This window comes from Fukomys damarensis, unplaced genomic scaffold (assembly GCF_012274545.1).
Source record: "Fukomys damarensis isolate Sample0158 unplaced genomic scaffold, DMR_v1.0_HiC HiC_scaffold_39, whole genome shotgun sequence".
In the NCBI taxonomy this organism is placed as follows: Eukaryota; Metazoa; Chordata; class Mammalia; order Rodentia; family Bathyergidae; genus Fukomys; species Fukomys damarensis.
Genome location: NW_022900951.1, coordinates 17,915,423 through 17,932,329, shown reverse-complemented (window position 1 = coordinate 17,932,329; position 16,907 = coordinate 17,915,423). Strand labels below are relative to the sequence as shown.

Below are 16,907 nucleotides of genomic sequence, written 5' to 3'. Positions count from 1 at the left end.
AAAAAAAAAAAAAAGGAGAGAGAGAGAGACAGCCTGGTATGGTGGCTCACGCCTATAATTCCAGTACTCAGGCAGGCTCGACAGAAAGATGACAAGTTTGTGCCCTGTCCAAGCAATTTAGCAACTTAGCAGGACCCTGTCTCAAGTAGTTCATTGTGAAGGCTCTGGGTTCAATTCCCAGTAGTACCAAACAATTTTAAAAAGCCAAGAGATACTAGCATTGCCAACAGTGTGGAGGAAAGAATATACTTATATACTTTTAATGGGAATATAAATTGGTATGGCCATCATGGAAAACAAAATCTAGTCATCTCACTACTGGGCATAGATCCAAAGGAAATGAAATCAGTATATTATTTTATTTATTTATTTAGGTACTGGGAATTGAACTTGGGACCTTACACTTGCAAGGTAGGTGGCGGCACCACTGAGCTAAATCCCTAGCCATGAAATTAGTATCTTAAAGAGTCATCTTTACACCTATGTTCTTTGTAGCAGTACTGTTAATAGCCAAGAGGTAGAATGAACCTAAATTTACATCAATAAATGAAAATGTACACACACACACACACACACACACACACACACATTAGAACATTGTTCAATCGTAAAATAGAAGGAAATCCTGCATTTTGCAACAATGTAAATAAACCTGGAGGACACTGTGTTAAGTGATATGATCCAGGCACACAAAACAAACACGGTATACTACCCTCACATATATCATCTTTTTTAAAATGTTGAACTCATAGAATTCGGGAGCTGAGAGTGGAAAAATAGGGAGATGATGGTCAAAGCATACAAACTTTCAGTTGCAAGATAAATGAATCCTAGAGATCTAATAATAGCATGGTGACTAGTAAGTAATAATATATACCTGAAATTTCCTAAGAGTAGAATAATTTCTCATCACATGCAAACAGAATGGTGTGGTGACAATGTATATCAGGTTATCACACTGTATACCTTGAATATATATAACTTTTATTTGTCAAATGCACCTCAATGAAACTGGAAGAAAAAAAACTCACCCTCTCTTCCAATGCAACTGAAACAGATGGAAAAGAGCATGTTGCCATGGGGGCACATCCCTCCTTAAATTCCTGACCTTGAACCTCACCTAGACTTAGACCTGGCCTACCTCCAAGAAGCCATACTGTATTTTCTCAGATGAATTCCTCCTTCACTCCTCTGGACAAATATATTACACCTTGTCCTCTTTCTCCAACCTTCTTTATCTTCTCACTCATCTCACTCTCATTTGATGACCTTTCATCCTGTTTTTCTGAGAAGTAGAAACAACCAAGAAGAGAAAACCTACAGCTCTCTGCCCCCGGGAATGCTGACAGTGGCCTGCTTATTACTTCCCTGTAAGATCTGGCTAGATTCCCACCATTTTGTTGTTGCAATTGTTTTTACTTGTTTTGTTTAACCAGCTGGGGGTCCCACTTACCATCTCCTTCTTATCCTCCTGGAAGTGTACATCCACAAACATTCTTCCAACAACATAAGGAAGTGCACTTTCAATAAAATTGACACATTTGTCCCATTGAGGCAGCAAAGTTGTGGTCCCCTGAATTACCTGTGGGAGATGATCGATCTGGTTTTAGCTTCATTTGGATAAAACATATATTAAAAAAAACTTCAATCCGCCTAAAGAAAAGCATCTACAAAACCTTGCACAATCCATTTCACATGTATGTGTCAGATAGCAGGACAAAGGTGAAATCAGATGAAGAAAATAATTCTGCTCCTCCCTAGTTATATCTCAAACTAAACATGTTTTAACAGAGGAAAAATAATGTATCTTGCCTTTTTTGAATTTTTCCATTAGGCTAAGGATCTAGACAATGGTATAGCTTTTCTGTGCTCAGCAGGGATATGAGGGGATGCTCATGTTCAAATGTCCAGATGGTACTTAACGTCTATTAAGAGCTTAAGTTGCACTGGGTGTTTTAGGATCAATGGTGATCAAAGTTTCTGCCAGCCAGTGCTTCCTAGCTCTCTGTAGCATACTCAGCAAGGCAGATCAGGAGAACATGGCCCACCATGACCAATCTAGGGAGCATATTTACACACTGTGTCACAGCAGAGAACACACTGGTAAACAAGTAAAACACAGGCATAAATGCTTTTTACATCTCTCTCAATTATATCATTATAAGAAAACGTTTACAAATATGTAAGCAACTCCCAAGCAAGATTTAGAAGGCTCAAAAATTTACTTATGGGGATGAAAAGAGAGGAAAAACTATCATTTAAATTGTCCCCAGAGGCTGGGGATGCAGACAAGCAGGGAGTCAGGCTCTGAGGGTGGTGAGCAGAAGCACCCCTTGCATATAATATGAGATCCAGGTTGTTGGAAGAGGGCAAAGGCGATTAATGTTTCAGTTTACCTATTCTTCTGCTTTCTGATAACATGAGCCCTACCAAAGGTACGGGATGAATCTATCTTTAAAATCTCTACAGAAAAAGGTCCTACAACCTTCTTTGGCAACTTAAAATTATATTTAGCACTTCATACTCAAAAAACATCCCTTCATATCTAAACTCAAATTCTCACACACTCCTTCTTATACTTCTCTCTCCCTCCCTTTCTCTCTCCCTCTCTCTCTCTCTCTCTCTCTCTCTCTCTCATCTCTCTCATTCTTTTCACAGTAGGGGTGGAAAGGCAGCTGGATACTGTCTTTTATGTGATCCATAATAGATAAAAATATACTCATATCAAAAAAGTCTACTCGTTTTGTATCTTAACAATTTTATATGACTTAAATATATGTAGTTATTTTGTGCTATCCTCTATAAAGTGACTTTATACTTTCTCAATTTTTATTAGTCTGTGTTTGCAGACATAATGATTACATACCTCATGGGGAGTTGCTCTGTGTACATAACACACCTTAATTCTTTTTTTCATCCCCTCCACTCTTCATCTCTTGGTCCCCTTCCTGTTTGCAAAAGATCTAGCTCCCTTCTTCCTATTATCAATCTTTTATTTTGCTCTTATATTTTGCAATATAAATATCACATGGTTTCTCTTATATGAGAAACCCAAAATATCAATAGTGTCTTCATATTCTAGTGAATTTAAAGGATCAAGATGTACCCAAACAATTGCATTGCTTTTTAAATGCAATGGCTCACTATTAATTCTTGTACTTAACTAGTTTTTCTAATAACTAAAATGTCTATTAAAAGAAATCAAAACTTACGATTTGCTATTCACAGCTTTAACTTGATAGAAAAGTGAAATAAGGACAGAGATTTAGCTCACTGGCACCACGCCCACCTTGCAAGTGCAAGAAGGTCCTGAGTTTGATCCCTGGTTCAAAAAAAAGAAAAATCTTTTTTCAAAGTCACAAAATCTGTAATTTCTCAAGTGCTGGCAGAACTGCTACAGTGCAAGCCTCAGAAACATGGATAAGAGTAGCGTCTGTGTCAGTTAGGAGGCAGCAAGGTGGCCAAGGAGCAAAGACTCAAGAGCCAGGTGAGTGGGGAGAAAGAAATCAATTCCGGCACTTAAGTGAGGTCTCCAAAGAGATGGAACTGGGGTAGGTCTTGTGGGCCTAGCAGAATTCGGACAGACTCAAGATTAAAGATTTAAGCAATATTAAAAACAAAATTATAACCCCAAATTAAAAATGAAACTTACAATCTAATAATATATCATCTACACTTTGAAAAATTTAGAACACTGAAAATAAAAGATAGTTTGATGTAATAGATTAAGAAATCATATTTCTCCAGTCTAACTGAAACTTTTTACCCTTTGGTCAATACCTCCTCTTGCCCCAGCCCTCCCTTCCCCATCCTCTAGTCATCACCATTTTACTATGTTTCTAAGAGATACCTTTTTCAGACCTCATATATACTTGAGATCATATAGAATTTGTCTGTCTTCTATTAGAAAGCTATTTTACATCCCACATATAAGTGAGAAAATGCTGAATGTGTACATAGTGATAGTATACAGAGTAATAGTAACATATATTTCAAATTTGCTAATAGATTTTAATGCTCTCAACACAAAAAGGCACATTAGTAAGATGATAAGTGTATTAACTTGTTTGACTCTGTCTACATAGATCAAAACATAACACTGTACCCAAACAAATATACACGAGTATACCAATTACTGTCAGTGAAAACATTTAAAAAGAAATATAAATAAACATACTTTAAAAGATAGTTATAAACTTACCACTAACAAATGTTAAAATTGTAATTAAAGTCACCCAGTTTAAAGCACTGGGAAAAATAAAAGTAAGTTGAAAAGAGGAGGAGAATTTAGAAACAATGTGATGACCCTATCATCATAAATATATTTATTTAGCACAATCAAGGTAATGCTTACCAAGACCACCTGTCATGTAAAGGTACAAGAAGATCCCAATAATGAATGTAACTGTACTGTATACCTAAAATGTACCAATAAACTCAATAAAAGAGAAAAAAAAGCTAATGTTTGAATGTACTTTTAGGGTGTGTAAATTACACCTGAATAAAAAGTAATTTTAAAAAGTAGAGTTTGAGCTACAAATTCCCTGTTCCATCCCTGAAGACGATTTTTATTGTATCAGTTAATGTAAAGACTCTTTTAGCATGTAAAGTTATCTAGTGATATAACATTGCAATTTTCTTAAACTCACCCGCGAGAATTCCAGCCACCTATATTGAAAGCGCCTGCTAAGGTTTGGAATTCTGGAATAAACCATTCTCCACACCAAATAGTTGGCAACTGTCCTGTTAACAGAGAGAAATGCACATTTATTGTATTTTGGGTCAATATCTGATACTCTGCAGAACACTTTCAGAAAAACGATTGGCAATGTTCCAGGGAGACACCTCTGGTTCATATAAAAAAGCTGCATTTTCACTTGAGAAATGACCGGAGATGATACAATGTCAATGAGTACAACCAAAACTGGCGTGCCTCTCACCACATACTACAGCTAGACCAAACAAAGATTCCAGCCCCAGGCCTGAAACTGTACATTTTGCTTTCCTTCTCAGGGCAGAGAATTTACTATTGCCCAGCCTTCCATGTCAGGAAAATGTGACTACCTCTGAATTATAGGTGATTTGATACAAATCAAACCTATTCTTTGCCTTTGGAAACTAACAGCAAAATATTGAGTAATATCAATCATCTAAATTTGCACCCAGGTTTTATATCCTGTAAGCTCAAGGAAGTCACTTAAGCTCTCTGATTTATCTTTCTTGTAGTACAGTGAGGACAATCCCTACCCTGTGGGCTATTGTGAGGTTAAAATAAATAACAAAATGCTTGAGAAAGTGGAATTTCCCAATTTTTTTGTTGTTGTTCATTCCAAAGATATGAACAATCCCATATGCTTCTGTAATGCACATAAAACATATTTTTTAATCACTGTTACATTTTAGGTGTTGACTTCTTCTAAAAGCAAAAGGTGCCCTGACCTCAGACAGATTCGTGACCTGACTTGATTCCTAACTTTATAGTGATGATGGATTTTTAACAACCCATCTTCTCTCAGCTGTGCCATCACCATGGTGAATAATAACACAAAGTCCTAAGATGGCTCTTGGGTCCATTTGAAACTTGACAGCAGTATGGCACAGTGATGCTAACCAGCTCACCCAGAATCATCCACATTCTCATTTGCATACTGCTCTAACACAGGAGACCTACACACTTATTAAAAAATATTTTACAGCATTTATGTCAACATATAGATTGTTGTTTTAATTTACATAGCAATATAAGTAATATATTAGAAACATTTAAACAAATATAAAAATAAACATTTTAAAAGATAAAATAAAAATATTTTCAAACTTGTTCTTTTTTTATTTTTTCTTGGTACCAGGGATCAAACTCAGGCCCTTGTGTTTTTGAGGCAGGCAGCAGAACCAATGAGCTAAATCCCTGGCCTAAAAATATTTTCAAAGGTCACTAATCCTTCAAACATTGTTGTCATTCTTCAAGATATGTTATCCATATAGGGTTAGGTTAATACAACAACAATGGATATAAATTCATATTTCATATAATCTTAACTATTAAAAAAATTGACATGCCCTTGTCAGATTACCATTTTCCTCCCTGTCGTCTAGATTACCAAGATGGTGTACTAGCATAAGAGAGGGGTCATTTTTGCCATTTTCTTGCTACTTGCTTTTGCTTACATTATTAGTAATGGCTTTCGTTTCTGTTGCTCTGCAGTAATTTTTAAGCCACTTGTCAATGTTGGGAAGATTAAACTAGATGACAAAATTCATAAATTTACATGTGTACATGAGCAACAAAGGATTATCTTCAGTCTACTGAATGGAAACAAAACTGAGTGCCCCTGCCATGTGTGCAATCAGGATCAAGTGCAGGGTCTTTGGCCATCTATATAGAATTTGCTAAAACCTCATTATTTTTCAACTGAAAAATAAGGATTTAAGAGTACCAAATTTTTCTTCTTGGACCCCAGGGCTCTTGCTGGGGTAAACATCCTCCCTCTCAGAGACCACCCCCCAAATCAGCTAAGTGGAGCCCTCATTCATGCTCTGTTCAGGCAACTGTCATAAACATGCCATTTTATATCACTCCTTTGGATCTTTGGAGTACACATCCCTACTTCAGTGTAAGATGAGCAGTGCTCACTGATCACCTGCTGTGGGTCCAGTATTGTACAGATGCCTCAAGAAATATGAGCAGGAACTCAGCACTTACAGTCAGAGAGTTCAAGATTTCAGTTTGTGCATAAAACTGGTTTTTTAAGTGACAGGACACATTTTAAATACATACGGCATTAGTTATGGCTTAGATCAAGAATGATCCCCACAAAACTCTCGGGTACTCAGAGGCAAGGCTTTTGGGAGGTGATTGTAATGTTAAAAAGTAGGGCCTGACCACAAGAGGCAGGTCACCAGAGGTGTGACCTGAAGGGCTGATCTCCCTACGCTACTTCTCCCTTCTCTGCTTCCTGGCCGTTAGGACATGAGCAGCTTTCCTCTGTGGCAGGCCCTTTCACTGTGCCATTTCTGTATTTGAGCCTGCCAACCATGGACTGAAACTTCTGAAATCATAAGACAAAATAAACCCTTCCTCCTTTAAGTTGTAGGCATCAGGTATTTTGTCTCAGCAATGAAAAAGGAACTAAAATATAATCCTTCTTTCATTAATTCAGTTAACACATACATTCTGAGCACCCATATATGGACTAACAGTTCTAGGTGCTGGGGAAATGGAGAGATGATGAAGATATACCCCTGATCTCCTGGAGCTTATAGTTGAGCAGAGGAGATGAGGCAGGTGCATAAATAATTATTCAGGAAGCCCAAGCACCCAAAAGTGCATGCCAGGCACTAGCCTAGAAGAACAGTAGACCTCACACTGAGAAACAAAGGTAGGCTTCATGAAAGGGACAGGGCTTGAGTCATTGTTAAAGGCTGGAAGGCTGTGGTGTAGGTAGCAGGGTGTGAGTAGACTAGTAATGGGGGAATAGCCCATGTATTAGAGGGGCAATGAGCAAAGTCATTGCTGAAAAATGTAGGCAGAAAAGCCAGCCATGCTGGGGAGATGCTGGCAGCACTCATGGTCTAGAGCAGTGGTAGTAAACCTATGGCACACATGCCACAGTGGACTGTTTGTATCCTGAAAGCTCTGAAAGGTTCCCCATCACTGGTCTAGAATCTGATATGTCAGTGAGATAGGGTCCTGGCCCTGTGCAAGATCTGTGTTTGCTTCGTCCTTAAAACATTGCTTGCTGCATGTATGAGCTGTCCTGGCCCCACAGGTATAGATTAGAAGGTCAGTGGCCAATAGATGTCCTTCCATGAATTCAAAAGATAGTCTCTCCACGGGGTGGTGATGAGCCAGAGCAAGTGGGGAAGTTCTTGGTGGTGGAAGAGGCAGTGTGGCAGAAGTAGAACTTGTCTTTAGAAGGAGGGGCCTTTCCAGCTTGCAGAATCACTCCACATAGCCTTGTCATGCTATCTATAACCCTCATATTTCAGCTATAAGAGATATATTATTATACCCATTTTACATATTAAGAAATTTGAAGCTTAGAACCATTAAGTAAATTCCTCATTACACAGTAGATCTCAAATTAGTAGAATGATCTGAGGAGTTTTTAAAGGTTAGGCTACACCAGGCCAATTAAATTATAGTCTCTAGAGTAGGAGCCAGCATACATGTTGTTTTTAAGTCTTCCCACCGAGTCCAATGTGCAGTCAAGTTGAAGAACCACTGTAACAAGTCACAGAGGCCAGAGCAGAGACAGATATGTCCAACTATAAGCCTGTGTACTGTTCCCTACACCATAAAGCAAAGAATGAAAGCCTAAAATTCCCTGGCCAGGCACTAAGACCCCAAAAATCTGCAAATAAAAGTGCTTTGCAGAAACCCATAAACACAAAAAAGAATAGTCAGGACTTCCTGGCCAAGCCATTACCAGAATGATGGCCTCACAACAAGACCTCTGAGAGCAGGAAGATGGAATGCTAGGAAGCTCAAACAGCAAGACAGTGGAGTTGATAACTTGCTCCAGTGTGTTATAAATATGCCGACAGAATACTACGGAGCACAGCTCAAGAGTGCTAATATTACCATGCCAGGAACAGATACAACCATAATGACTGAAGCACTGCCACCTAATGCCCAGATACATCAAAAAAACAAAACAGAAATCAAACCCAGCCACAGTCCCTGAAAATAATACATAATGTCTTTCTGTCAAAAAAAACATTTCAGCAGTATGGTAATTTCCCCAAATGGCAATAAATAAAGTAGAAGAAAATAAAGCATCCCCGAAGAGAAACCACCACTAAGAAAGCAACATGAAATTCTCCCCCAAAGCCTCTGACTCAGATTTGTTTTCTTTTTCAGGAGTTTTTGCTGCCTCATGTTCTCAGTTAGCAACAGCTTACATTTGTATTACATTTAAGAGATGATAAAATACTTTTTCTGATCCTCATGACAGGACTTTGGAGTAGTCACTATTATTATTCCTATTTTCAGACGAAGAAAACAAAAGTCAGAGGTCAAGGACATGCCTCATCCAAGACTAACAGTTTGGTCTTCAGATCGAACCTTGCATTTTTTCCTCCCCATCACACTACCTGAAAAGAGACAGAGAATTCTTCTCAAAGGCTGCAAAAGCAGAGATCTTCCTAAATCCTACAGGACACCCAAGCATATGCTTCAGGCAGTAGTTCTCAAAGTGTGACCTTGGGCCAGCATCTTCAGGATCTCCTGAATACTTGGTAGAAAATTTCTGGCCTCCACCCTAACCCTAGCAAATCAGAAACTGTGGGGAGGATGACAGGCAGTCTGCTTTAGCAAGCCCCTCAGGGGATTCTAATACATGTCAGGCACTGGTATAGGAAAAATCCATCTTCTCATCTTTCTGCAATGCAGCTCAACCACGACTTCCTAAATCCTAGGTGGGTATTTCTTAAACTTGTATATAAATCATTTGGGGATATTATTAGATTGCAGATTCTGATTTAATAGGTCAGGATCAAAGCCTGAGATTCTGCATTTCTGACAAGCTCTCAGGTCATGCCCATACTGCCCCTCTGTGGAACAGACTCTACAGTGCAAGGCTCTAGATAACCCTCAGGAGAGCTGAGCCTCATGAGAGGTCCAAAAAATGGCATATTTTCCAGATAGGATATTGGAGTCACCTTTCCAACCAGAGTTAGCTTGCTTTAACATACACTGTGCTTCAGTTCGTGACAGCTAAAACTTGGAAACAGCCCAACTGCCCATCAACTGGGGACTGGATAAAGAAGATGTGGTTTTTCTGTAAAATGGAGTACTACTCAGTCATAAAGAATGAGAAACTAGAGACATTTAATGCTAAATGGATGCACATTGAGGCGATACTCTTAAGTGAAATAAATAGGACACATGTGTAAATACCTAATAGTTTCTCTGGTGTAAAAAACTAAAAGTGTAAATAAGGGTCAAATTGTATAACTGATAATGGGAAATAAGAAGAAAAGGGCTAAAGGAGTAGGGGAAGTGGGAAGGGTAGGGGAAAGGAAAGAAGGGGAAAGAAAAAAATGAGAAAAGGAAAAATGGAAACAAAGTCTTTGTAAATAGCAAAGGGTAGAGGGGGTGAAGGGAGGACAGGGTATGGGGAAAAATAAGAACCAAGATACATCATGTAAAGGTACAAGATCCCAGAGATTAATGCAACTATACTGCATACCTAAATGGTACCAATAAACTTAATGAAAAAATATACTGTGCTTGCTTTATATGAAAATAACACTGAATACAAGCAAACTCCCTATGCTTGGCAAAATTTGCAAAGGTCTTGATATTCCACCCCTACCCAGAATAGTATTAGATGGGAAGAATCTGAGGGAATCTCAAATCAGAAATGGAGAGATGAGATGCAGGGGCCAGAAAGAGGGGAGACTATGGTGCCCTTCCCAGCAAGAGACATATTAGTAAATGTTTACCAACTGCCTTGCCAAAAGAAAATGATTTGCAGCATTTGCTAATTTTCATGATATAAAACGTCCATCATTGTTCTTTTCAAACTATTGATGAGAGATCATTGGCCACAGAGTTAGGAAAAGATACAAATAACTTCAGGGATCCAGTATATCCCTGTCTCCTCACCCCCTTTTCACCTCAACTACCAACTCCTGTTCATGGTGGCTTCCAGATCATGTCTCCAGAGGTCATGCCCTGACCAGCCACTTATTTGAACTACAAGGGCCAATGCAGTATGCGGCATCACACTCCGGGAGAACTCATTGCTCTAGTTTGTGGAATGCACCACCAGTAACTTTAAATAATAATAGTGCTTAGCATCTCATGACTTCTACTTGATTTTCATAGTCAGAATCTCAAAACAGACACAGCAGAGACACCTGTCATGAGAAGGTACAGATGGCTATTTATTCAGTGGTGCCTCTCAAGCAGAGGTGGGAGGACGCTGGGAACAATAAAGTGAAGTTTGTTCTCTGCATATCCCAAAACTGAAGCAACCCCTCAGCTAGCTGCCTAGCCATCTGCCTTGAGGTTGACATGTGGGTTCATGCTAGCCCCAATACCCTAGAAGCTCAACATCACGTTATCCACTCTCCTGGAAAACTGCACCTTATATTTGGGGATTCTGCTCATATGTCATCTCTCTGATGGTGGTGATGAAGCATGTGACTTCGGATTAACCTCTAGAGATATTAAAGAAGTGTTCACTGTGTGAGGAGCACCATCCTAAGCCTCAAAGCTCCAAAAGGAATTACAAGAGTGCTTGACATCAGATGGCCACTGTGTCATGGCGTGGGAGAAGCAAGAGGTACTGAAATAAAAGTGATCATTTCAAGAGGATGAGATAAGTTCTTTGAGAGAGGTATGTTTTTAGAAAATTCCAAGTCCTTTTCCTCCAGGCACAAAGACTATTTTCCAGCTTCCTGTATAGTTACATGAGTCACATGACTGAGTAATGGCTTACAGAATATGGGTAGAAGTGATATATCCCACTTTTAGGTCTTCCTACTAATACCTATGAAGTCTCCACCTTCACTCTTTTGCTACCTGTCAGCTGAATAGAGAAAGTGACAAAACCTCAGAAGAGTAGAGGGTCAAAAGATAGAAGGATGTTGGGGTCCTGAAGCACTACTTGCGAGAAACGTGACCTACAGGGACACCCATATTGGACTGTTCCATGAGCAGAGGGTACAACTTTTATTGCATAAGCCGATGAGAGTTTAGAGTTACTTGTTGCCAAAACAGTAGCTTATCATATCTTATATAGTAACTTTGGGGACCTAAGAGGATCTTCCCTCAACTAGCCTTGTAAGGCTATATAAGAGAGGATCAAACATGACCAGCAGGGGCTGGGCTAGCAGCTTAGTGGTAGAGTACTTGCCTAGTGTGGGTTCTTGCCTAGTGTGGGTTCAAGCTCCAGCACCAAAAAAAAGTAAATGTGATCAGCAATATAAAATCTCACTATGATATACAAGTATATTGTTATTGATCTTCACAAGACACATATCTTTAAATCTCACAAGGATACACAGAATTCAAGCTGTTGTTTTTTGATTAATTGGTTATTCAGGGATAAACTGTGTAAAATATTTGAGTTTTATAGGAAATAAAAAATTGAATTTTGCCCCAATTTTAAATGAAGCTTTATATGTACACAATGTCTGCAGTTCTTTTCTATCTGCATTTCTTCCACTATTATTCACTATATTTATATCTTTCAAAGTTATCCTCCTGACAGAAACTAAATGTCCCTCCAGTCACAGTTTTTCTTGCTCCCTGTTATTTTGAAGTCCTGAAACAGGCCTGTACTGGATATGTGATGTCCCCACCCACATACAAGGGCAGGACCATCCACCAATTCCAAACCGGCTATACATTTTGTTTCCCCTTGGCAGGGGCAATAGAGATTCAGATGAACCAACTAAACTGACCCTGTGTGAGGACAACACCTGGGGAGAGAAGGTAAGCCTGGAAAGACAGCAGTAGCTTTCTGTTGTTGTCTTTTATCCAGTCACTTTGGGAGGCTAACATTGGAGTTACTTAAGTTGCTGGCCAAATCTGTACTTTCTCTCTGGTGTAGGCAGGGCACCTCAGAAACCCATAGACCCTAAAGCTAGGTGGAAAAAGTTGTGACTGGCTGGATCCCAAGACTGCTGATCTTGGAAAGAAATCACTCTCTCAAAAACACAGAAGAATTTTTTTCTTTGACTCAATCTTTTTTTTTTCAGTATAGATTATTGTTTTTCTTTTTCTTTCATTGGAATTGTGAAATTTAGAATTGTTTTCATCCTCTTTTGATTTTTTTCTTTTACTTTCTTTTTCCTCCTTTTCTGTTTACACTTTCAACCTTTTCTCTTCCTTATCTTTCATTTCCTGTGTTTAGCTGTTTTTCTTTTCTTTTTCTTATTCATTCTTTTTTGTGACTGTTCTCTATTAATTTCCTTTTACTCTTCAATATGACCCTCATCTCATCTTTCTCTCTTCTCATATCCCATTAATTTTTTAATTTAACTTTTTTCATTCCCTAGTTCCTGAACAGTACCCCAGCTGCACATGAAACAGTATCAAGAATCAACAAATTGAACTAGGGATTAATTCAGCAGCACCACACCTGCTTTGCAAGCAGAAGGTCCTGAGTTCGATCCCCAGTACAAAAAACAAAAAAAGAGAGAGAGAGAATCAATAAATTGGATCATATCAAATTAAAAATCTTCTGCATAGCAAAAAAAAAACAACTAACAGAGTGAAAGGCAACCAACAGAGTGGGAAAAAATTTCCAGTTATTCCTCAGACAGAGGATAATACTTAGAATATATAAAGAACTCCAAAAAGTTAGACCTTCCCCAAAAATAAAGGACCCAAGGAAAAAAATGGGCAAGTGAAATAGACACATCACAAAAAAAGAAGTATAAATGGCCACTAAACACATGGAGAAATGCTCAACATTGCTGGACATTAAAGAACTGCAAATTAAAAATCACTGAGATTGTATCATACCCAAGAAAGAATGGCCATCAAGACATCAAATAGCAAAAGCTGGCAAGGATTTGGGGAAAAAGGGAACCCTTCTCCATTGTTGGTGGCAATATAAACTAGCACAACCACTATGGAAATCATTATGGAGATTCCTCAAAACACTAAAAATAGAAATTGTATTTGACCCAGCTATTTCTCTTCTAGGTATCTTTCCAAAAGGGTTAAAGGCAACATATTACAGTGATCCATGCATACCCATGTTTACAGCAGCACAATTCATAACAGCTAAATCTTGGAAGCAGCCTACATGTCTAGCAACAGATGAATAGAAAAAGAAAATGTGGTATTTACACACAATGGAGTATCACCTGGCATAAAGATAAACTTGTACTATTTGTAGAAAAATGGATATGCCTTAAGACCATATGTTATGTAAAATAAATCAGACATACAAGTTTAAATATCACATGATTTCTCTTATGAGAAGCCCAAATTATACATAAAGAGCAAAATAAAAGATAGATAATAGGAAATAGGGAGATAGATGTCTTAGCTACTTTTCCCATTGCTGAGATGGAATATCCAACACCCAGTTAAAGGAGGAAAGGTTTATTTAGCTCACAGTTTGTAGAGGTTTCACTTCACAGTCAGCTGGTTCCAAGGCAGGGTGGCACGGCAGAGAAGAAACAGTTCATGGTGGGCAGAAGGTAGCAAAGCAAGCAAGGGCCAAGAAAAGCTTCTTTCTGTCCCTTATATTGTACCCAGGCCTCCGAGATTAAGGTGGTACCAAACCAGTCAGTGTACTGATTTAGTAATCATCCACACTTAATCCTAACATTGCACCATGAGTCTAGAAACAGCCACCTCTGAAAAAGCCCCATCTAGACACAAACAATAACATTAGGTGTTTCTCAAATGGGAAGGGGATCAAGAGAGAGGGAGGAGGAAGGAAAGGGAATAAGAAAAGGGTTTTGTTTTTTTTTTGTTTTTGTATTTTTTGTTTGTTTGTTTTTTTGGTACCAGGGATAGACCTCAGGTCCTTGAACTTGCGAGGCAGGCTGCAGAACCACTAAGCTAAATCCCCAGCCCATGAAAAGGAATTTAAAAAAAGGAATTAAGATGTGTTATGTATGTCTACCAACTTCACACAAGGAATGTAAGCACAATGTACTACAAATACGTACCAATAAAAATTAAATGAAATAATAAGAAAGGAAATAAAGAAGGAAGGGAGGAAGAGAAGAAGAAAGGAAGGAGAGAAGGAAGAAAGGAAGGAAGGAAGAAAGGAAAAGAAAGAAAGTTAGTTCTGCAATTCTGAAGTATAACCATCACCAAAACTCAATCTATTCCCTGGTTGTTAAGTTAGGCTTTTTTTTTTCAATAAAATTAATACAATTTCCAAAAGTACCTCCAATTTTACAAGTGAAGATAATGTGTGAATACTGAATAGTTTCTCTGGTGTGAGAAACTGAAAGTGTCAATGAGGACCAAAATGTATAATAGATAATGTGAAATAAGAAAAAAAGGTCCAACGGGGAAGGGGAAATAGGGAGGGGAGATAGGGAAAAGGAAAGAAGGGTAAGAAAAAAATATGAGAAAAGAATGAAAAAATGGAAGCAAAGTCTTTGTAAATAGGGAGGGATGGAAGGGAGGGAAGAAGAATGAGGGGGAAAAAAGAATCAAGATACATTATGTACAGGTACAAATTCCCAATGATGAATGTGATCATATTGTATACCTAAAACGTACCAATAAACTTAATGAAAAAAAGGTAATAGAGGCAAGTAGAAGAAATTGACTCACCAGGTGCTGAACAATGAACATATTAGCATGCCAAATCCCATGTTCTAATGGAAATTATCAGCAAAATTTAAAATATGTTCAGAAACTCAATGACATATAAGCAGAAAATTAATTATGTTATACTTCATAGTAAAGGTTGATCAACCCTAATCTGAAAATTCAAACCTGAAATGCTCCAACATCCAAAATGTTTTGAATGTCAACCTGACACCAAGAGTAGAAAATTCCCCATCTGACCTCATATGAAGGGTCACAGACAAAATGTAGCATAAAATTGATATAAATAATACAGAATAAAGTGATCATCAGGCTATGAATATAAGGCATACATGAAATAAATGAATTTTTATTTAGACTTGGATCCCATCTCCAAGATATTCCACTTACATATATGCCAATATTCCAAAATCTGAAACCCAAAATATTTCTGGTCCTAAACTTTCCAGATAATGGATACTCATCTTGTACTGCAAAGCTAGCAGTTGCTTTCAAAGACATTGTGTAATGCAGTGATTTCCCCATCACCCAAAGAAGCTAATCACAATACTACCAAAGGGCTTGTTTAAAATCCAGATTCTAGGGTCTCCCCCAGACTCTGTGGAGGACAGACTTGGAGTGCGTATTTTCATCAAGGAGTCAAGGTAATGCTCCTGGGATTCCTACCCAATGGAACACTCTTGGAATTGCCAAGGTTCTGCCCTACATGTGCACTTAACTGTAAATTCAATTTTAATTTAGAAAAGTTTCAAAGAATCACTGCCTATCCTCTGAATGGGAGACTTGAAAGTAAATTTATTGTTTCTTCTTTCTCTTGACTGTATGTTTCCCTCAATGAACATGGATTACTTTTTAAATAAATTTTATTATATTGTCTTAAAAAGAAGAGCAACTCTGCAGAGGGTCTAAATGCTTCCAAGGGTGGGGACCCATGCTGCATTTTATTCCAGGACTTTTGCAGGTGCCTTTTTAAAACATAACTCCTGGCAACATAGCTTTGTCTGAGTCAAAAAAAATATGATTTTTAATCATGGCCCAGCAATAGTGAATGGTTTTTGTAAACGTGTTGACCTTTCTGTGATTCATTTTCTATAGTCAAAGCTGAATGGCTTAATGAGCAGGCAAGTTTTTGTGGGCATTTTTAGGACTTTTCTTTGTAGTACTAAACTAGCAAATCTAAAATATTCTTTAAATTAAGAAACACCTGACAGTTCCTAAGTTTTTTTCATCAGTGATCCTTTTAAAGCTCTCAAAATGGTCTTATGTGTCTTCAATATTGGTACTTTGGTTTACTGCCAGAAAGTGACTGACTAAAAAAAAACTGAGAAGAAGAAAGGCAGCAAAAGACCAAGAATGAATTGAAAAAATTAATATGCTCATACAGAAATTTCACGAAATAACATAATTATATAACTCATTCCCAAAACTAATAAACAATTTAGACTCTCAGAGAAAGCAGTATGGAGAAAGACCAGAAATAAGGGGCAAAAACGTTTTGCATTTCTTGTCATCACAGCAGGTAAATTACACCAGATAATGGTTTAGGCCAATTTATTACAAAGGGCACCATAATTGTTCCTAATGACTCTTTTGCTGTAACTTTCTTTTAAAGCAACTTTCAAAGGATGAAAGAAAGAAGGCCTTT

General features: G+C 38.0%; 1 protein-coding gene across 1 annotated transcript in view; it reads right to left on the bottom strand.

The window, feature by feature from the left end:
• The window catches only part of Phex (phosphate regulating endopeptidase homolog X-linked), a 200,041-nt gene that overhangs the window by 131,690 nt on the left and 51,444 nt on the right, over positions 1 to 16,907 (bottom strand). The window contains exons 10-11 of the mRNA XM_010607134.3: positions 4,650 to 4,743; positions 1,454 to 1,582 (exon numbers count right to left, since the gene is read on the bottom strand). Of these exons, the coding sequence (XP_010605436.1) occupies positions 1,454 to 1,582; positions 4,650 to 4,743 (223 nt within the window). The remainder of the gene's footprint in view (positions 1 to 1,453; positions 1,583 to 4,649; positions 4,744 to 16,907) is intronic.